Source organism: Synchiropus splendidus, chromosome 15, assembly GCF_027744825.2.
Source record: "Synchiropus splendidus isolate RoL2022-P1 chromosome 15, RoL_Sspl_1.0, whole genome shotgun sequence".
Taxonomy (NCBI): Eukaryota; Metazoa; Chordata; class Actinopteri; order Syngnathiformes; family Callionymidae; genus Synchiropus; species Synchiropus splendidus.
In genome coordinates this window covers 12,288,635-12,311,651 of record NC_071348.1, presented here as the reverse complement: position 1 = coordinate 12,311,651, position 23,017 = coordinate 12,288,635, and the positions used below count along the sequence as shown (strand labels likewise).

The 23,017-nt window shown below is 43.0% G+C and overlaps 1 protein-coding gene across 6 annotated transcripts; it reads left to right on the top strand.

The window, feature by feature from the left end:
- The first annotated feature begins 95 nt into the window (after nucleotides 1-95).
- LOC128771847 (myelin-associated glycoprotein-like) lies at nucleotides 96-20,532 on the top strand. 6 transcript variants are annotated; one of them, XM_053887655.1, is made up of 13 exons: nucleotides 97-4,343; nucleotides 8,777-8,852; nucleotides 11,034-11,127; nucleotides 11,296-11,349; nucleotides 11,916-12,284; nucleotides 12,344-12,640; nucleotides 13,161-13,418; nucleotides 13,588-13,848; nucleotides 13,916-14,224; nucleotides 15,555-15,654; nucleotides 16,084-16,180; nucleotides 16,447-16,500; nucleotides 18,121-20,532. In XM_053887655.1, the coding sequence occupies exons 4-13, from the start codon at nucleotides 11,304-11,306 to the stop codon at nucleotides 18,277-18,279; spliced, it is 1,950 nt and encodes a 649-aa protein (XP_053743630.1). In that variant the 5' UTR covers nucleotides 97-4,343; nucleotides 8,777-8,852; nucleotides 11,034-11,127; nucleotides 11,296-11,303; the 3' UTR covers nucleotides 18,280-20,532. The 6 variants fall into 6 exon arrangements, with proteins under 6 accessions (XP_053743628.1, XP_053743632.1, XP_053743630.1 ...); XM_053887656.1 differs by lacking the exon at nucleotides 11,034-11,127; XM_053887654.1 differs by having other exon boundaries at nucleotides 8,777-11,127.
- Nucleotides 20,533-23,017: the final 2,485 nt, after the last annotated feature.

Here is a 23,017-nt window from a genome sequence, read left to right as displayed (position 1 = left end):
AGGGTGCTGGGGAGAGATGAGCAAATGGCGAAGGAGAGAATTCCATCCTTCCATGCTTCTGCTCTGCCTCCCCCCTCTGCTTCAGATCAGCTGCTGAGGTAAGACCATCCATGATGCTCCTCTTTAAATGTATTCGTAGTATTTGAAAAGTTTTCTGTGCTGTACTAATATTTAGATTATTATTAGATTAGATTATTAATAATCCAGATTGAAATGATTATGGAAAAAAACAGAATTCCACATATATGTAGAATTTCTTGAGGTGAATACTGTTTACTATAAAAATGCTTCACAATGCTCATATGAATCCAGGTTCTGAAGTCTTGCATCCCTCTTTCCCTCTATGTTGACAATTTTGAACTTAAAGAAAAGTGGATTTTGAAGTTTGGTTGTTTTGCTTTTCCACGCATGGTTGCTTTGGCCTGTCATGATTGTCCAACCTGGTTACACCTGTCTTCTTCTAGTCCTCCTTTACATGACCCATGAACCTCAGGAGTGGTCTCCTCCTGCTCCTTTTATCTCCAACGTGCTCTGTGTTTCCGTGTCTCCAACGTGTTGTCTTTAAACTCCTCCACCTAAACAGTCCCTCTGATAAACTCATGTCTGATCTCCACTTTTATCATTCCCCGTGAGGACAACTCAACTCTGCCTCTTCTAACTCACTTCTGTGTCAGTGCTACTGTCTCTACACCGTGTTGACAAGTAAATATTGGATGAATGAATGTTTTGCACTTCAAGGAAATTAGTTGAAATGTATGCCATCATTCGACCCATACATCAGAAATATTCCTAATCCTTAATCCCTAAGGCCAGTTGGATTGAACTGAAGCCGAGTGAGAGATTTCATGGACACCTTTGGGGATGAAGTCTGGTGTGATAAAGGAGCAGCTTATTGGAGCTCAAACTTTGAGTTTGACCCAATTCTTCACATCAGTCCCTGAGTCAGGGGTCGACGTCTGACATTTCTGAGTGGAGAAATAGTGATTCATAGTTATCATGATTGTTTGGAACATGACATTCTGCACAGTGGAAATGTGTGTCAGACAATGGATCCTTTACTCTCAGTTGTTCTGGCACTTGTTTCAGATGAGCAGCTCCCTCACCCTCTGTCCTCAGGCCCCTCCATTTATTGGTGGAAAATCTGACTATCGTCTGTGGAGCTTTAACCAACGGTAACTAGTAGACTTACCAGTCCAAGCTGACATGTTCTGGACATGGAAAAATATGAATGTATTTCAAGGTTTGCAATGGAGGTGGTCACCATGGAGTGGTGAAAAGCTATTTGAATGTAGAAAGTTGTCCATTCTGAAGACCAACTCTTCCACCCACACAATCGAATATTTTGACATATGAAGGAGATCTGGTGGAGTCGGGACCTTGGACTGACCTCGAATATGAATGAAGATGAGAAATAATGACCTCAAGAATGACCTTGTCGCAATCCAGCATCGTGGACGAGATTGCATTTCGTAGGTGTTGCAGGCTGTCCAGGAGATGTTTGTTTACAACCTTTGCCAAGGAGAGTGATTCAGTGACACGAGCATTGTATTTCTAATCCGAGGTTGTGGTGGCCCCGGACAGAGGCAGACATTGGGAAAACACTCTTGTCTGAATCCCAGCTGGGCTGTGTTGGTGGCTCCCAATTGGTTAGATTCTCAGTGTCACGCAAACTGCGCGTATGGACGCTTGGATGGAACTTCTCGATCAGGAAACTAGTGTTGAGCAGTCAAGCAGTTTCTAATATTCCCCTCTAAGTCATAGACCATGGTTATCATCTCGTGAATTCTTCTCTGGATATGGTTTATTCCAATTGTACCACATCATGCGTCTCGGGCCTTGCTCTTGGAGAGTGACCAGCCGTCTGGCCCTGTGCAAAGCCTTTCATTCACTGGTCAACATATTCCCGCTTCTAAGGTGGGAACGATCCTCAAGTGGACCTATGGGAGACAGAAATCGGCCTTGCATGTAGACGCATTAGCTTTTCTATTGAGTGAAATGTTTCCCCTCCTGCTCTGTTTCCTGCGCTTCAATGCACTGTTCAACACTTACAAAAGAAGTGGTTGGGGTAAGGGTTAAACCATACAGAGGTGCTCCCAGAGGCCTACCACTCAGCATGCACCACAGTAGGCAGACTTCTGTGGCATCATTGGTCGCAGTGTGTTACGCTTTAAGACCTTTTTATGCTCAGCGCTACATACGGATCCGGATACAGACAAAGCCTTCTGTCTGTGCACTGTGTTCATTTCATCTGTATTTCTGCATGTTTCCACAAAGCTTAAGGATATGGGCCAAACAGAGCAGTACCACCGGAGACCATGGGGAGGCAGTGTTGCTGCTACTACCTGATACGCAGCTCTAATGAGACATGAAGAAATTCTCGTCGCGATATATTTAACAGACTCATCGACCATCACCTCCTACAACGCTGCCTCCGTGTCCTCTTTTGTGTTAGAGGTACATGATCAATACTGACTCCTCAGTCATTGTGACAAACTTTTGACTCTGGGCTGCTCCCCCTGGTGGATATATTGGTGAACAGCCAACACCAACGTAAAGAACTCATAGAAGTATGTGATCCATGACGACAATATTGTTTGAAACGCACAATTTCGTATGTAAAGGGAGCATAATATGCGCTTGTCTAACTTCCTTCCATCACCCATGGTCACATGATTTGGGTCCTGATCTACCCTGCAATACTGTTTCACGATACCTCATGTACCCATCGCTGCCTCTGACCCTCTTGTTATTCCACCAAGTGAACTGACATCAGGCAAAAAATGCATTTCATTTCAGGTTTAGTTTTCAGCCTAAGTCATGAGTGAGGTTCTGTTTTCATCACCATGTCCATGACCTCCAAGCTCAAAGTGGCTATTTGAAGTAAAAGTGCTAAAGTAAACAGGAATCCCACCCAGAGAGAAAGGGGCGGAGCGAGGGACAGAGACAAATGAGCGAGTGCAGTGAAAAGGGGATTGTTGTGATTAAAAGACAATTATCTGGGCACATCGACTTCCCAGTGTTGTGCGGTGTCAGGCTCAGGCTGGGCTCTTGTGTCCCTGAAGGCCACACGGAACAATGGTGGCTGTGTTGCAGGAGGGAGGAGGTGTGCTACCGAGTCCTGGAGTGTCGTGACAAATGCTAGGCACCACGTGGATGAGTGAGGACCCCCAGCATCTATGTGTTTGCTCACACCCATGTCCACCCATTTTTAACCCAACACTCCAAAAAAGCTGAATAAACTTTGAATTGTTTTGGTATTTAAACCATCCAAAAAAAATAAAATAATTTGTGGCCCATACGGACGGAACAAAATGGTTCGGGAGTTGATATTCATGGACGTGGTGCTGCTTATTGATCCTGCAATGTGGGTCGTAACTCCTGCCATGTTAGTGTTTCATGCTCTTTGCACGTCTATGATGTGACTTGGATGACGCATCATCCTTCCCTTCAGCCACAGAGAGGTGCCTGTGACGCTATCAATGAGTTTCCTTAAGTTCAATGAGCAAACATGACTCACCATTCTGACTTTTTGCTTCTCATGGTTAAATGGCCTGTTGAAAGCCTTTAAACATCCCATAATAAACATATCTGAGTACGACACAGTTTTAAAATGCAATGACATTTGAAATGCACTTTTATTTTTTGAACAGGAAAAGCACCACAGTCAAAGATCTATTGAAGACAAATGATTTTTGTCCCCCTCATTGTTCTATATTTTGTTTCATGGCACTGATATAAAGGCAGGAGTCCAAACATGACTAACAGCAGTGTTATTCTCTGTGACGTCTGTCGCTTGCCGCTCCCTGTTCCTCCCCTCTATTTTGGTTATTCCCTATCACTGCTGTTGAATCAGTCAGGGATGACACAAAACAAGTCTCATGCATTAATGAATTCCAACGAAAACAAGTGCACACATGTCTGATCAGTGCGTCTTCATCCATCTCCCCTCCACAGTCTTCACCAAGCAAATATCTGGGTGCCATCAGGGATCAAATATGCTGCGTTCCATCCAGCGTAAACTGATCACTAGAGAGGCCAGCGAGGCACAAAGACATGGGCATATTTGTTGGGGCGAGCTGGAACAGTGCGGCTCTTTGTGGCCCCCCGTGTATTTATGAATGGTCAAGCTTCGGGGCGAAGCCGCAGAACAATGATGCTACACTGAAGGACTGGGAGGGGTGTTGGTGCCGCTTGTGCCGCTGGTGGTCATGATGGGGAGGGCTGTGAATTCTCCACTGCTGGGGCTTGGTACTGAAAGTGGTGAGAGGTGGTGCTGGTGACCAGCCAGAAGAAGGTCAGCGGGCACTTCTCCTATAGGACCGCTTGGGAATTCACCAACACAGGTTTGTTTTTTTGCTTTTTTTTGCTGTTTAAGAGCTATACCTGGACACATGTTCAGTTCTTTGAGATGGACTTGTATTTCAGTGCTTCGCTGTGGCTGTTATTTGTTGAAAAGAAAACCTCATGGTGGTGTGGGACATCATCACTGCAGCTCTAACTGAAGCCTTTAGCTAAATCACTGTATAAAAACGGAGCTATGATGGAGCAACTCTGGTTCCTGCTTCACTTTACTGTCAGCACCGCAAGCATGGCGCGCTTCAGGGACAGAAGTCCTGTGGCTCGCCATCTGCTCGCTGAGATGAGGATCGCCACGGCCTGAGAGGTTGCCAGGTGGAAATCATGAATATGGCTTATCAGTGTTTTTGATTGGTGCGGAGCTGAAGAGCAGTGAAACAAAATGGTGTCTTTCAGATTAAGAAATATTTCCATCATATATATATATATATATATATATATATATATATATATATATATATATATATATATATATATATATATATATATAAACTCATTGATTGAGTTAATATTCACCAGACACAAACCTACTTTGGCCGAAGAAACGATGGAAAAGTATTGGATTACCTGAAGAAAATGCTTATTAAATCATGTGCAATAATCCCAGTAAGACTTTCAGATGAGTTAAGTTGAGATCAGATGTGTTGAAGTCGAGGACATGATATACTGATAGTTGTCATGGTTCTATGTTTGTCTTTAACAGCCTGGTGGTAATAGCATTTCCACCCACAAACAACAAAGGCTGATCACAAATTTAACAGTCTGACGGCTCAGGGGAAGAGGCTGTTCCTGTCCTGGGTCCTGGAGACATACATGCACTGCAACAGATGAAGCTGAGAGCAAAATGTTGAGAGCTAAATTCAACATGGTCACCTTCTTGCTCTTGTTTATCTTGTATTAACCTATCGATTGGTGTGACATTCTGCCCTAATATTACTACAGACTGTAAATAGAAAGTTACAATTTCAATTCTTATTTTTCCTCATTATGTAGTCGATGTATTTCTGTTTTGTTTTAAATATCTGGAAGACATTCCAACCATAAAACTATCATAACAGAAAACAGAAGTGTGAGGAAGAGTCTGTCTGAATATAGAATGATAATATATGTTTGGTATGCATTTTTGGAGCCTTCCATGAAAAATATAGTGTATATAAATTATTTTTTGATATTTTATTTTTATTTAAATTGACTTCAAAGTGAATGTCGCACATTCCAACTTGTTACTTTCTACTTCATGTGTCAAACACATCTGTCCAGCTATGGATGGGTTGATAAATATTTTATACAAAAGAGTGTTTAAGATTTCGGCCTCTTGCGTGAAAGAAGACATGACGTCAGTCAAAGGTCTGATCTCAAACCAGAGATTCTTACAAGTTACATTTCTACTGCGCTTTTTATCTTTGTCAGAAAAGACATGCGTGATCTAAATGTAAACACAATATATTATTAGAAATCCCAGTCAAACAGAACCATGCTTCCTCTGACAAACACAGTCGAGGCCGGCTTATGTGGAAATCTCCAAACTAACTGTTTACATTGTTATTTAGCGCCAGTGTGTGTGTGAGCGAGTAGGAGCGGTCGTGTTTTAAGACCATCTGCTCCTTTGAGTATTTTGGTCGGGGCTTTTGCTGGTCCAACGTGTGTGACCGGCGCACTGCGAAGTACAAGCTGTGAGCGGGTCTGTTCCGGAAAAATTCCTCCAGCTTCTGCCTTGAACAATGGCCAGTGTTCTGCACACAAGCTCCCCTTTCTTTCTCCCCCGTTCTGTCAGGAGCAAACGCTTTTGCAACAGAGAATCCTCACAATGTACATGTTCCTCTTGAGCTGTTTGTGTGGAGCCCTTCACGTTGTGACGACAGTTTCTCCAGCGTAAAATGACTCATGAAAGGTGTCGTGACCTGATGAAGTGTCTGTGATTGTTTCGCCGAATGTGAGGTGGAATGACTTGTGGAGTGGTCGTGTTACCGCAGAAGAGGTTCTCTGCTGGACTGTCAGTGGGACTGCATTGTTATTCCTCTCAGTCATCTTGCTTTCAAACATTTCATTTACACACAGAGGGCGATGTGAGTGGGGTCAAAGGGCCGCGCTGCCCACACCGAGGGGTGCGTTGGCATCTATTCTGCTGACGTGCATGGTTGCTTATTCATGTGAACACGTCTCCAGGGCATCTGTGTGGTGGTCATCTTCACCTCTTTTGTTCAAACACCGATGGACAGAGCTCCAAACACACGATGCTGGTTCAAACTGATGCTTCATGAAAACTACAAAACTAAACTAAATGGCTGCGTAACTTTAGTAAAACGATGAGAGATGAATGAAATGCAGCAGTGTAGAAATGGCATGAACATTTATTAGATCCTAAAATAAAATCATCAGAATCTTCGACCGTGATGCTTGAGGCAGTTCTACGTCAAACAGACAGGCAGGTTCAAAGTAAAGAAACAGCTGAAATGTAAAGTGCATAGCGCAGATTGACCTTGGTGATGGATCACATTGTTTCAGCCCGGGAAAACAAGGACCCATGGTGGAGTTACTGATGTCACTGTGGTTTAGTCGGACCGTGAAGCTGCCATCTTTAAACAAGTTATGATGATGAGACCATCACCATTGTCACTTGCCATCTTAGTAATATCTAAGTAAAAGTACAATATCTCCAGCAGAAATATAGCACAACATGTTAACACAAGTGTTAGTCACTTATGACTTCAGAAAATATTTTTTCAATTGTATATTGGTGACTGTAAGAAATTAGAACCTCATATATTTGTACTTTTTAATTTTAGTTATCATGATCATTAACTTCTGGAGTCTGAACTTCTGCTCTTCTTTATTATCTACTTGTATTAAATTCATTGTTTTTCATCCTCTGACCACCCTAGCTATGTGAGGTAAAAGGCATAGGCTGCCTCGAACCGTCACACACATTGACATTATAAACTGTTGCTGTTTTATGGAAAATGTAGGACTGATGATTAAGTCCTGTGTTATTTGGACCGTGGGAGGAAACCAGAGTGCCTACAAGTGTGGGGGAACATAGGACCTCCAGAACACCAGTTCACTTCAGGAGTTGCCTCAAGCTGGAATCGAACCTACAACCTCCTTATAGTGAGGCTCCAGTGCGCTCTAGCCATCACAGTGGTGCTTTGGTGTGCTATTGTATTTCATGACTAGAAACCTTTGGAATTCAATTTAATAATAACAAAACAAAAAGTACAAAAACAGTTTATTTAAACTCCCAATTATGCCACGATGTCACGAGCGGCATCCTAACAACAAACCCTCACACTCATCGTGTCTTGCAGAGAGTTCTAGTCCAGTGCCTTCATTTCTTTTAGATTTTTAAACTATATTGACACACTTTTTTGTGTCCATCCCTGGTCCATATTTTCCAAGTCACTCTCTATTTCATTTGGTCCGTTTTGGAGTCAGCATTTTGTAATATCTTTAGCCGACTTGAATGAAATCCAGTCTCTTCTTTGCATCTGTCAGAGAGCAACCGAGAGGATATTAAAACATGGTGCAACCTAAAAACAGGTGATACAAAGAACGTTTTTTTAGCGACTTTTTTGAAGAGTGCTATCTGCAGATAAAAGTTCTGGTCTGGAGCTCCCTTCAACAGCATCTGTCATAATTCCATACAATTCAAAAAGGACTATTTAAGATTTCCGCCGAAGGAACTACAAAAATACAAACCAGAAATGTCACTATTTGACCGCTCCACCTGAATGTTATCGATATATTTGCTCAGTTAAATCATAGCGTGGACTCAGTATATGAGTTTTAATTCCTGAGTGATCTCCAGAACCTCTGTGTTTGCCTTCAATTGTATGCATTGACAAAGGAATCCCCTCACCCGACCCCAACACGCCATCCCTGCCTTTACATCATCATGGACACTGACTCATCCTACACGATACAATGAGGGAGAAAAAGTCTGTCATCTTGGAGACAAGTCGCCTTTGTGGCGTGAACTGTAAATGTAATCTGGGCTGACCGTCGCCCCCACAGGTCTTCCCTCACTGTACAACTATGCAATTGCGGTTTTCAAGTTCTTGAAGTCTTGATCAAACTAACATAAATCTTTCATTTACATCCCCATATCACAAGTTCCGCCTACTCTCCGTATGTTGCTTCAGAAGTGGTGTTGAGTCACAGAATGTTCGCTGCACAGACTCTGCCCTTGCCTTCGGGACAGCTGGAGCATCAAAACAGTTGGGTTTAATGTCTATTTTTATTTCATTCTGCCACAAATCTGCATGGCGCCGGACGCTGAGAGTCAAAAGGTATGGAAGCAAAGCAGAAAATAAAGAATGCTGAGTGGGCCGATCCAGAAATTCCAGCCAGCCTCCGCCCATATGTTGAGAATGACTTGCACTCATGTGCTTATCTCACATCACTTTTTATCTGTCTTCTCCAGTAGAATCGAGGATTCAGGACCAAGAACAGTCCAAGACTGAGGAGGAGTAGGAGCCTGGTGCTGAGGCTGGTATGAGGCAAGTGTGCGGCATGTGTCGTGAGTGTGCGCACACGTATGTGTGTGCCAGCTCTTATCTGTCCCCTCAATGAGGCCGTTGTTGGAGAGGAGGAGGAGGTGGTGGTGTCAGTGGTCCTGCCTGGCTGCTTGGCATCACTCCCTGATGTAGGACCTCTCGCCTGGATTCCTCCATTTGTTAACAGATGGTGGAACTAAAATCACAACAAAAGTTGCTCAATTGTTGCTTTATTTTCTGGCATGTTCATCTCTGACAGAGGTGCAGGCTGAGGGAGCTGTCCAGGGTGTCCTCTGCCTCTTCCTCTATGTGGCTGGGGTGAGCCAACACCTGAGACCCATAAGGCACGACTCATAACACTTGAAATATGAGTCTAAGCAAAATGCACGTTGCACGTCCCCAGTTATGGTTTGTTAGTCTGCGTTTCAACGTCAAGTCAAGTAACCGTCTTGACAAGTCGTGCCCAGACTTGTCAAGTCATTGTCTCATCTTGCCCCATCAAGCAAAGTCTCCTTCTCAAGTCAAGTGACTGTCTAGTCGAGTCCTGTCATGTCAAGTCATCATCTTGTCTTACCCAGTCGAGTCAAGTGACCATCTAGTTGAGTCCTGTCATGTCAAGTCATCAACTTGTCTTACCCAGTCAAGTCAAGTGACCATCTAGTCGTGCACTATCGAGTAAAGTCAGAGTCTCGTCTTGTTCAGTCAAGTCAAATTTCCAGGTCATGTCAAATAACTGTCCAGCCGAATACTGTCATGTCAGGTAAAGTCATCATCTCATCTTACCCCGTCAAGGTCAAGTCTCCACGTTAAACTGTCTATTGTCATTGCCTCATCTTGTCTTGCCCATGAAGTCTTCACGTCAAGTCACAGTCTATCGAGTCCCATCTTGTCAAATCATCGCCTCATCAAGCAAAGTCTCCCTGTCAAGTGAAGAAAGTAACGGTCTAGTTGAGTCCCGTCTCGTCTCATCACCATCAAGTCAAGCTGTTCTCCTGGCTCATCAAGTTCAGACAAGTCATTGTCAAGTCAAGTCATAGTCAGGTCTTTTCAACGCCTAGCTGTTCTCATCATGTTAAGTTTTGTCCTGGTCCTAGTTTTGTCTCACAACATCAACAGTATCTTCTGGGCCACATAAGATGACTTGACTGGCCGGATTTGGCCCCCGGACCAGGTGACTGATATCCCTTAATGTGTTCAATCCAACTACGGTGGTCAACAGGAACAGACCCACAGTCACAAACATCCCTCTCCCTCTCCAAGCTAATATTGGCACCATATTCTCTGGGGGATGTAAAGACGTGTTAATCACGAAGCTCAAATGCACAATCCACACTCTGACTCTCCATCTGTACGCACCGGCTGCTGCAGCGTGACGAAGGCTTTCCCCTCCTCTCCTGCAGAAATATTAGCCACTATTTTCACTGCTCTATGTTTTAAATGATTAGCCTTACCACTTCTCTTCTGAGGAGCGACTGTTCAGTTCCTCAGTCTGACCACTTGAGATTGCTTCATAACCCAGTTCCATACTTAACATTTCTGCTTTTTCAAACAAGTTTGCTGAAGCATTTCTGTAATAACAGTATGTGGCCAGTATGGAGTAATGTACTGTGACAAATGCATATATGAGAAAAGTGCTTTGTAGATTAAAGTGAATTAAAATAGAAAATAACAGTGAATAATGATTAAAATACAAATAAAGATCACACAAAAGATAGAAGCAAAAAGTACAGTCTATATTTAGACAATTTTTACTCACTTTTCTCACCTATTCTAAACCAAAAATATGGAGGGCATGTTTCAAGTATCCTTCATTATTAAAAAGAGAAGCTAGATAGTAGCTTTAATCCATCATGAATTAAATAGAAATATCAAACTCTCAAAGGAAAATGACAATAATATACAGTTTTAAGTGCATGGTTAGTGGGCTAAAGAGTTATGCTCACAAAGCTTCATAACTCACTGGAGATGATGGCATGTGTGGAGTTTGGCTCGGTGTCAGATGTTCGCCACACTGAGCGTCATTCAGCAGTGACTGAGCGGCAACAACAGGTGCTATGACGTGTCACTGCTTCTGCCATCTACTCTGCGTGTGTGTGTGTGTTTGTGAGAGAGAGAGTGGGCTGCTAGTGATGACATCATATCATGACGCCGATCTCACCAGCAACCTTCTTCTTCCTCCAACAGAGAAGAGGTTTGTCGAGCTGTCAGGGTGTGAGTGAGAAGCTGCTGATAAGCGGTTCCTGTTCTGCTACTGTTTCTTTTCAGTGAAAATATCAAGGTATTTATTAGCTTAACTCAGTGAAGTGGCTTTTGTGATGCACTTAACAATAACACATGAAAGAAAAGGCCATCAGGAGAAACACTGTCAGCTTGAAGTGTTCCTCTGTTAACACGTTTATGGTCCCATTAACATCACATAGAAATAAACTTGCTTTTTCTCTGCCAGCGGGGACCATGTTCAGGCTGACGTTGCTTTTCCCACTGCTGTGGATCCTCAAAGGTAAAGTGGCAACAGAGTTACAGTATATTTCAAGCCTTTATTTTATTTAAAAGGACCAGAATTTCTTTGACAAGTTCATAACAAAAGGTGTAATGGTTCAGTCATGACTTTACGATGGTTGATATTTCTGCCCTTATTATTCCTTATTTGTCGCCTAAAACAAGATGTGCGATTGACAGTGAAGTTAGTGAGATTGGTTTGTCAATCTCACTAACTTTGCCCTTCGAGATGTATTCAAGTGGAGATTGTGAATGTCCAGAATAATCTGGAAAATTTCCTAAAAACTGAGCTGGATGAAGATGCAACTGATGGGGAAGCAGATGAATGTTCCTCCTGTGTTGTGCATCAGTGTTGATGGAGTCTTCATGTTAGCCTTCAATAATTTGAATTTTATTCACCCCAAAACTTTTGAAGTCAAGTCCCTACCCCAAAACATATATATTCTAGGTGGTCATAATGTTATGGTTATGAAAGGAATGTTTTCATGCAACCTACAGAATGTTTTTGTCCTTTTATTCATGAAGAATTTAATCTCATTTAAATGACCAAAATTCGATTTCATTCAGATGCCGGCTGCCAGTGGCACGTCTGGGTACCTCGGGACATCTCAGCAATGACCAACTCGTGTGTTGTCATCCCATGCACCTTCATGTATCCGTCCGGCATCCGGCCGTACCGTGGCATCCATGGAATCTGGTATTTCGGGCAGCCGTACCCTCAACTTTTCCCCCCTGTAGTCTACAAAACACGAACGGACGTTGTGCACGAGAGCTACAAGGGTCGCACCAAGCTGCTGGGTGACCTGCACCAGAGGAACTGCACTCTGCTCATCAACAATGTCGGACCAGAGCACTCAGGGAGATACTACTTCCGTGCTGACCTGGGCGGGGCCAACATGTACACCTTCCCAGACTTTGCTGAGCTCAAAGTTCTCGGTAGGATAATCCCCTGGTACACAACCTTAGCATGTATTCAAGCTGATATCTTTCCACAGAGCAACCCAACATTGATGTTCCTGAGGAGATAGTGAGTGATGAAAGTCTTGAGTTGACCTGTTACGCACCAGGCAACTGTCCCGACATGACGCCAGAGATCCAGTGGATGTATACTGACTACCTGCCCGACCCGGAGTTCAGCAGCGACTATGTTGAGGAAGGAAACACGGCTGTGCTCTCCAACACACTGACCTTCACGCCCAGGCCGATGCACAACGGGCAGCTGCTGGGGTGCAGGGTCTTCTTCCAAAACACCTCACTGGTTTATGAGAGACTCATCTCTCTGGACATCAAGTGTAAGTATAGCAAGTATGGTACCTGTGTTTGCTCACAAATGGGATGAGCAGCAACATGCAACAAATTATTATAATAATAAGAGAACAATATCATTAGTAAAATTATTAATACAAAAAGAATTGAACGAGTTTTTAAAAATAATGATATTTTATTTTTGGTAACATAGGGATTTTTGACCAATAGTGCACACTATTCCAGTGTCTCTTTACACAAACCTGTCTGCTACAATACATGATATTACACATTCATTTTGAATGGGTTTTCATTTGCTGTCTTGCTTAGAATCCGGATGAATATCAGAGAGCATTGCGGCTCTCTATGATTATCAAGCACAGTAGGGATAGTTTATGGATATCATAAACATGGGTTCTCACAGACCAACTGTGTGTAATAATGAATTTAATCTTTCGCAATCCGCTACCGTTCACCGTCATCGCTCATTAATCCACATTGGCACTGGCGAAAAGCAGCTGTTGCCCAAGTCAAGTTGCGCTATTGTGCTATCCATCTTGCCTCCAGACGCTCCTCGCTCCGTCTGGGTGAACGTGTCCTCAGAGGTGATGGAGGGCGGCTCTGTGACGCTGCACTGTGAGGTGGACAGCAACCCGGTGTCTAAGATCGTCTGGAAGTTCGGGGAGCAGGAGCTTCTGTGGGACACGGCGGCCAACCTTTCTCTCACTCTGGATGATGCGACACCGGCCAATGAAGGAGTCTACACCTGCGTGGCTGACAACGTCTACGGCGTCATGAACGCGTCTCTCTATTTGACTGTCAAATGTGAGTCTTTCTCCTTTGAAACATTTTCGAACCGTGAACAAATGTACAAATGAACTCTCTCTAACTCTTTAGAATAGCATTTAAACTAGATTCTCATCCACATATTTAAAAATATATCAGCCTGTTTGAAGTCTTATAAATTCAGTGGTCTATTTCTACTGTATTGCAGACCCCCCACGTGAGCCCACCGTGAATGAGTCCATGGTTGTCCAGGAGGGAGTGTCGCTGTATCTGCACTGCAGCACGCAGGGCAGCCCGGCTCCCACCCTCACCTGGCTGAAAAATGGTGAGCTGGTGGGCACCATCACGGCAGATGAGTTGTCCGTGCTGACCATCAAAGACATCACGCCGCAGGGGGACGGCGTCTACCGCTGCCTGGCTGAAAACGAACACGGCCGAGCCAGCAGCTCTCTGAACATCACAGTGGAATGTGAGTTCTTCAGCAACCCTTCTCAAACAAACGTCGACTCTGGAGGTTAAACATCCATATCTTACAGATGCCCCAGTTCTTCTGGATGAGTCAAAGTGTACGGTGGTGAGAGAGGGTGTCCAGTGCGTCTGCGTTGCCATGGGAAACCCAGAACCCACCGTAGAGTTCTACCTACCGGACTTGAACGTCACCATCAATGAAACAGACAACCGCTACAGCTTCTACACCCACACGGACGGACACACGTCGACGGGTATGATCAAGCTGCGGGAGAAGGGAGAGCGGGTCAATAACGGCGGACCTGCGGTCAATGTCCACTGCAGCATCTCCAATGTATATGGAAGGCAGAGTGTCCCAATGGAGCTGCAGCAGGAGAGTGAGTCTTTGTTTTGGGTTTCATTGTTTCTTTATAACTCATTACTTCTTTGTTTACTTCACATTCAGTGAGGCGTCGAGACGAAGCGATGGTCAATAGGGCAGTTAAAAGAACACTTCTTTTCTACAAATGAATCCTTGGAGTGGTAAACAGGAGCTGACTTTGCAGTTCTGTGACTGGAGGATTGCACCACCGGGGTTTATAGATGTCTCCATAAGGGCCACATCAGCCTGTCAACTTGTCCCAGGCCACCTTTTTGAAAATGAAAACCATAAAATTACCTGATGCAAGGAGCTGGCTTTGGGGTCTTTTTTTATTTTGAAGTAAGAGTCAGGCAGTTCTATCTATAGTGCATTTCCCTGTTTATGACCAGGGACCAGGCCCGGGTGGGACCAACACACTCTCACTCCTTAAGGGCCAACACACCTGTCAAGCGGACCTTTGCGTCCAATGTTGACATGAAACTAAACCTTCCATGTTGCATGTTAGTACATACTGTTGGCAATTTTACCAACACTTTCCCCGTCAGTGGCATTGCCAGACGTTCAAAGACAATGGACTAGGGTAAGGATGCGCCGGGGTGACAATCGCAAACTTTCATTGTCATCTTTTTTGCTAGCTGTGCTTGTTACCGTGAGTCAAGCTCATGATCACAAGAGTTAAAGTTAAGACTTCACTGATACCAATAGCGATGAAACACCTATACGTCAACATGCAACATGGAGGCTGCCTTTGTTGTCGGTATAGGGCGCAAAAGTCAACTTTACAACGTTTAACGTTACGCCGTGGGAGTGAGAATGGATTAACTATAAGTGAAACTGAATGTTGGAACCTTAACCAGGGCTTCACCCCTCCCACAACTACAGTTTCTTTTTACGTGTAGGACAGTCTGATGAAGTGGAAATGCCACGTGAGGGAAAACATTTCCAGTGACTGTGACAGTAATCGCAAACCAATGGTGTCAACATTTACCACGACAGGGGTCACCCTTGGACGCAAAAGTCCACTTCACAAGAGACTTATACTGTACACTACTTCCGATGGCATCCCAGTTTGTTTGATGTCAACGAAGGATGCATTAGAAAAGTGTACACACCCAGTAGTTGAGGGATCTGAGACATCGAAGTAAAGAAGCCTATGGGTGGAAAATCCACTTTGGGTCATCACTGCATCAGAGCATTTTTCCTGTCATAAATGGTGTCACAAGTAGGATGTTCTCCTTGTTATTAGAAGCAAATGAGGAGAGAGAGCGATGGTCATGGAATTGTGTTAGAAGACATGGTTCAGAAGGGGCCAATACAAGTCAATAAATGAGGGTCTTTTTTCCCAGAAAAATACATGATGGCTGTTATAGTGGGAACGATCGGAGGAGTAGCAGTCATAGCCTTCATCATTGCTGCGGTGAGATACGTCGGACAAAACAACAAGAAGTGAGTATGAGCTACTAATGTAGAAAAGTTTTAATCTAAGGAAACACTTAAGCCTTGTCATCCATTCTAAAACACACTGATCCACATTGAGGATGATTGAAAATTCTCCACACCCTCTGATGGGATAGCATGTTGGTCTAATATGAAATATGAAACTCCCGTTTCCTGCTGTGATCCTGCTTTAAAATCCTGACCTTCAAAATGCTACTTGACCCGCCCCTCTTAACCAAACATCCTCCAAACTGCAACCTTCACGTCAAAGCGAGTGTGAGCTCAGCAACTAAACCCATCAGGTAACACCAACACCCACAGCCGCAGTTGGACCACCACACAGAGGCATGATGTTTTAAAATGGATGCCCAGGCTTGGCGTGTCGCCCTGCGTTCGTGGCAATCAAGGCAGAGTCTGATCATGTGACTCCATCCTCAGAGAGAATGGCAACCCTAGGCACGACGTGGTTCTGGAAAACCCAGCTTTGTACTACAGCGCAGTCAAGAAGGACAAACAAAATCTGAGGAAGAAAGTGGTGAGACATGATACTGGAAAATGATGCCGGATGGGTCAGATGTCATTCTCACAGTGTATTTGTGTGTAAAAAAAAAAAAAAAGAAAAGAAAAAAAAGGAAAATGGCTCCGAGGCGCCTACTTGACCTCTGGAAATATATTTTGCTTCAGGGAATCTCGTCAATAACATTCCAGACGCTCCAGTCTTGACATTTCAACACATTGTTTTCTCTTCCTTTCATCGCTTCTCTGCGTTGTCTGTTTTTCTCTCCCCTAACTCTGGCGCAGCTTAAGACAGAGCTGTTGGGCTCAAAGTTTAACTCCATTCTAGAGGAAACCACGGTAAGGTTCTAAATAAATCCCTGTTAAAGTACCAGTCTCACTGTTGCAAGCTTTCAGGCTTCATTGTCGCTGACGTACACTTGAATGTGAATGCTAACCGAAGCTTGTTACTATTAAAACGTTTTTGTCAACTAACACCTTACTGTCCCGGCATTGAAATGTCTTCTTTGGAATCAGATAATAATTCCATCATTCCTTTTGCCTTTTTGTTTTTCCTTACCTGCTATTAACTACTGTTACATAGAAGTCCGATCAGACTGCAGTAATGGCCGCCTCATCTTCCCTCAGACCGAAAAGACAACAAGCTTCATGGTTGTATGTCTTACAGTATAAAGTAGATCAGAGCAGTGGAGAAAGGGCCTCATTCATTCGGTCAACGGACATATTTTAGCTTCATATTTCCAGCCTCTGAAGCTTCAGTGGTGAACTTCCGTGATTTGGCCTTAATGGATTTAAAGTGGCTTCCTACAGTGCCATTTTCTATTGAAATGAAATCTCACACTCTCATAAAGTAGCTTTGCATACAGATCATTTCAATTTATGAAGTTATATTTTGCTAAGATTTGCAAATATGACTGCCTCGTTGTAAGAACACTGAATGTAAAAACAATGGCAAGAACTGGCCATGGTGTTCCCAACTGTCCCACAATCCTTTGCAAATTTGTCAGCTCAACTATTTCTGCTGTACAATTTACATTTTTAAATACGTTAGTGACTAAAAGTGTCAACCCCGAGTGAGATGGGTAGATGAAGTATCATGGAACAGTATCGCTGGGTTGATGAAACCATGTCCAAATTTTCAGAAGCCTCAAGATTAGAAATTGTGTGACATTTCATTGAATCAGTTGTTCAACATTTTACAGCAGACAGTGCCATCTGGTGGCCTCTGAAAATCAGGACACTGTTTCATGAAACCTCATCATTAGTTCAGATCCAAGAATTGTCATTGTTTTTACCACAATGTCCCCACACTCTGTGAAATGCAGAAATAGTTTGTAGTTTCTAGGTAGATCTCTAGGCAGATGGCCTAGAAAAATGAGAATAAAAGTTCAATAACAATATCCATATCATCCATATGATAATAATCTACTGTGCCTCTGTATGAAAAAAAAACCCTGCCTATCTTCCACATAGGCAAATAGAGAAATATTTCAATGAAGTCCTTCAATGCAGAGGAGTTGTTTTTCCAGGGCAGTGTATCTTGCAACCCCTGATCCTTCCAGGATTTTCCGTACATGAAGCTTGCTACTATAACTTTGGCATCATTGGACTACAAACGGAGAAGATTTGCCAAATGAAACATTATCAACAACAAACGTTTCCCCACCAAATCTGACAACATTCGCCCCCATTTCAATATATACTAAAGTGAGGTAACAAACCATGACAAACACAATAGGTCCCCGTTTTCTTCTAAACTCTTTCAAAAGTCCTTACGCTAAATAAGTAGAATGGCCTCAGCCACAGACCACCGTCAGCTTTGGTTGAGAATTGTCGCTCTTGATGCCTGGTGTGAGCAACAGCAGTGCAATTGCGATCAGACCAGAAACATTTCAATGCCGGTTGTCGTGATAGTGAACGCCAGCGGTTCTCCACACTGATGCGTCCTTCTGTCTTCAGGGAGAAGACGGGGATTATCAACCTGTGGGCTCTTTGGCAGGACTGGAGAGGCAAGAGTTGAATTATGCTGCTCTGGAGTTTATTGGTGCCAGGCCCAGGGAAGGGGTCTTAGGGCAGGGGGATGATGGCAGCAACTACTCAGAAATCAAGGCCAAATGAATCGCGATCCTTCCCTGATCCCTTGGCTAGGCGAGACGCAGTGGCAACCCAGTTCTCCCGCTCCATCTTCTGCTGCATAAAATCTCTTGTAACCTTTTCCTCTTTGGAAATTTCACCACTTTCTCTTGTTCCGAATTGTTGCTCATCCTCACTCAGTGCCCCGGAAATGCCACTTTTTCAGGTCAGGACATGACCTACGGACAATGTTGAATTTGTACCAGTTATTGTAAATATTTCTAATTCACGCAATGTTAACCTGCTATTTTTTTTTTTTTTTTAATTTCATGATGTTCAAGATTCATCCATTCATGCTTTTCATCCGTCCGATAAATGTTGCTGTGTCTGCTGCCTGTCAAAGTGTCAGGGCAAGGAGAAACAATGTTTTTGTTTTCTTGTGTCTCATGTCTTCGGTCAACTTCATCCCATACTAGCACGATGATGGGAAATCATTGAAGTTTTGTTTAGTTCAGCACCTCACCAACGCTACTAAGACCACATCTGGAGGGAGGCATTTTATACAGACAGCTGCTCCCACTGCACGCTCTAGTGTCTGCGATCTTAGCTGGATAGAAGTGAAGTTTGTCCGGTGAGTCACAGGACTGTTCTCCCCACTGTGACCTCTCCGTAGCTGAACCCCGGCACCGAGGCAAGGACTTCATTTTCAACATGGACTGCACCAGGTTTCTAGACTTATACAAGCTTATCTTTATCCCAAGGTGGCTGGGATCAATAATGGCTCCCTAAGTGTTGCCTTTCTTTCATGCTATCCCTCCTTTCATCTCCATATTTTGGAAGTGGAACAATAATATCACGATCAAAATTGAAGGCCCTCATATTTACTGTCCAGGCCACATGGAAACCTTCAGTAACCAGACGACAAGACGAATAAGATGAACAACTAGAAGTGATGGGTCGATGAGGTTTCATGAAACAGTGTCCTGATTTTCAGAGGCCACCAGATGGCACTGTCTGCTGTAAAATGTTTGGACTTGAACACGTAATTCAATGAAATGTCTGATTATTTCTAAACCAAGAGCGCCATCTAGTGGGCTCTGACAAACAGGACACTGTTTCTACAACCCTCCAATACTGTTTTTCAATCACTGCTGACTACAGAGGTCAACATTCTTGACATCTTCGTGGCCTTTCTTTGAGTCTGCATCCTGCTGTCGGAGGTTCTCTTTACTTCTTACATCTGTGTCTCCCAAGACTAGTTTCACTCAGCAAAGGTGAGGTGCTGACCCAAACCTATTCACCCATATATTTCCTGCCGAAATCCTCCCAGTGTAGACCTTCGTTGATCAACAGAACATCAATGATTTCTTATCTGGTGGGAGTAAAAAAAGTTTCAGTCGGCAACATTTGTATCCGTCGCATCAGAAAGGTTGTCATTTCCTTCCCAGCATGTGCGAGCTCAAAAGGTCTAGCTGTCAAAGAGCGCATCCCTCTTGCAACTGAAGTGTTAAACCTGACAATGTACTTGTGTGAGTGTGTGTTTCTATTCAGTGCGTAAAAAAAGGTGACCAAGCACTGGGGTCGATGGTTTATTCGAGCATCACTGGTGAAGATGATTCTGCATCAGGGGTTTGACTGAAAATGATGCGACCAAACCAGCGCTTCCGTCGCCAAAAGACACTTGATGGACTGTGATGCGACCTCACAGCTCACTAATCCCCTAACTGTCATGACGGTGTTGGTAATATTTATTAATATATTGTGAATGGAAGGGAAGTATAATGTACAGCTGGTATGGGTGTAACGCCTGCAGTCATGTGACTGAGTATGAAAATAGGAGCTCTGAAATATACAGAGTCTAACTCTCATTGTTCCTGGAGCAAAGTTAAAATGCTTGTAATTTTGAATATAACTAATGTACATTACAGTGAAAGAATGAACTCGAAGAGACTCTTTATGTAACATCAATAGGTAATGACAGACTGATCCGCCGTAACATTATGACCACAAATGAATGAAGTTTTAAAAGGAAGTAAAGTTTTCTTTTAAAAATGTCTCCACGGTCATAATGTTTCGGCTCATCAGGGTACCTGATTATTTATTTTTTCAGCCACACAAAAGGTATTTTTCAAGGCAGAATTGGAACAAAATCTTTGTGAAAGTTGTCAGTACTGTGTTCTGCATTGATCAATATCATGTCAGTAACCAGCGCATTGATTTATCGTCACACAAACTCAATGACACTTTTATGTTCCTTCATGTTCCTGTTTGCATTATTTCGTTCAATAAACACCAAAAAAAAACAAACAAACTTGTGATTGTCTTTGTGGATTTGTCTGAAATCTTTTGGTCTCTCTTTATTTGTTTATGTGTTCAGACTATTTTTGTGCTTCCTGTGAAATATCAAGAGGGTAAAAGCCCGTTTTTCCCTCTGGGCTTCACTTTCATTTCTAATTTGACGCTTGAGTGGGTTCCTCTTTTCATATTTGGGCATCACTTGGAAGAGCTGGTGATATACATTTTTAGTGTTATTGGTATCGCAAAAAAAACATTAAAACAAACTTATTGTTTTATTAATGTCATACCAAAAAAAATGCTGCCCACCAAAATAGGTTGGAGGCGGAAATGACAGATCCTTTGCTGGTTTTGTTAACAACAAGTTCAACTTTCTAGTGGTCATTTTCATGTTTCTCCGTTTAGTTTTGTGTTTATTCACTTACGCTGGGTTGAACACATTTGTTCCAAAACTTCTGACATTGTTTCTTTTATTCATATTCCTAAGGATGATGGGTGGCATAACAAGTTCGGGGAGCGTTTTATTAGCTACGCTGCTAGCTGCAGCGGCTTCTGCTACATTGCTAGGATGTCGGTAGGATGGCATGTTCAGGTACCGGTGGATTGTTGGTTATAATCCGCACCACTCTGTGGTCACCTGAGCATCATTGTCTTGTTCGAATGAAAGGTGGTCGTAGGGGCGAGGCCTAATCTGACCGCTACAGATGCTAGCGCTGTTTTGCGATCCTGTTTGTCTCCGATTTATCAAACAAACCGGGGTTTGTTTAATTCCAGATGAGATTATATCAGTGTTGCAAAGTGTGAATGAAGTGACAGCTGTGTTTGTTGTTTGGCCATTGTCGGTACAGACAATCGTACTTATTCTCACTGAGGGAAACTGTTATGGTGAGGCAACATACAAAGCAACTGCCTATTAGAGCATAGATTCACAAGATGATTCTAGAGCTAAAATGAGACGATTTTCCTGGTATTGATGTTTTCATGCGTATCACAGTCGGCCAAGCGCGAAGCTTTCTGCCACTGACACCACACCTCGGTGGGCTGCTTCCGCTGAGCACTTTTAAAGGTCCGCTTTTGTAGAGAAAGTGGCTGCAAGACCGACGGACCCACATAATAAAACTTCAATTCGACCGCACGTTTCAGAATGAAAAAAAGGGGACTAGAGTTCTGCAAGTTCCACGAGCTACAGACCGCAGTCATTGTGATGTTTCTTACAGGATTCTTCAGTAAACATCCTCTGAAAACATGCTGACAACCGTCATGTTCATCTCCACCTAATGACAGTGAATCGGCAAAAGATTTTTTTTTTTCTGTCTGACAAATGCTAGCAAACGTTAGCCGCTAACGGCTAATGTCAAGCCTGATCCGTTTTACTGGGTGTATCTACACTATACTATGATAAACACAATAAAATGAGTCACATATAGTACATGTTTGTTAGCATCTCAAAAACAACACATTTGATAACACACCCAAGACCCGCGGTAAACACAAAGAATGACTTACAAGTCCGGTACAAACGCTGTCATTTCAGCATAATTTTGAATATAACTAATGTACATTACAGTGAAAGAATGAACTCGAAGAGACTCTTTATGTAACATCAATAGGTAATGACACGCTGATCCGCCGTAACATTATGACCACAAATGAATGAAGTTTTAAAAGGAAGTAAAGTTTTCTTTTAAAAATGTCTCCATGGTCATAATGTTTCGGCTCATCAGGGTACCTGATTATTTATTTTTTCAGCCACACAAAAGGTATTTTTCAAGGCAGAATTGGAACAAAATCTTTGTGAAAGTTGTCTGTACTGTGTTCTGCATTGATCAATATCATGTCAGTAACCAGCGCATTGATTTATCGTCACACAAACTCAATGACACTTTTATGCACGCTGCAAACGCTGTCATTTCAGCATCTTCCATCGTCCTTGGTTCTTCACGCTATCTCTTCTAAATAAAGAACAAAATGTTAAAATAAGACTCATACAACATACAACTATTTTTATTCCATAAATCATGAGCAGAATTTAGTCGTAAACGATATGATTGTTGACTGTTTCTTTCTTCAAATGATGCAGTCAAGTCTATCGCATTAACAAGGATCATTTTATTTAATGATATTGTATGGGAACTGTTGACCTCACGCAATATCAGCCATTTCTTTTCAGTTCTCTTCGAATGATCACAAAACATTTTCTAAGTTTGTGCGCAAAAAGTTTCACTCTATTTAATCTTATGAAGCTGTACTAAATTCTTAAATAATCCAGTCAACAAAACAACCGCTCTGCAGCACAAAACAACTCAGATCTGATCTGATAGATGATTTAGAACTTTAAAACAAGACATGCAAAGTCCTCATGGGTGAAAGAGGAACACGCAGAATGACTAGTCAAAATGAATTCTTCAGGGTATGAAGGGTGGGGTGCAGAGAAAAAGGAAGATGTTAAGAGAGGGCGAATCATTGTGCAGCCAGTGTGCAGCCCTCA

Coding starts and splice junctions, on each gene's coding strand:
- LOC128771847 (XM_053887652.1), top strand. CDS start 11,184: ATGAAAGAAAAGGCCATCAGGAGAAACACTGTCAGCTTGAAGTGTTCC. Junction 12,285..12,343: donor TGCTGAGCTCAAAGTTCTCG/GTAGGATAATCC, acceptor ATCTTTCCACAG/AGCAACCCAACATTGATGTT. Junction 15,655..16,083: donor GTCGGACAAAACAACAAGAA/GTGAGTATGAGC, acceptor CTCCATCCTCAG/AGAGAATGGCAACCCTAGGC.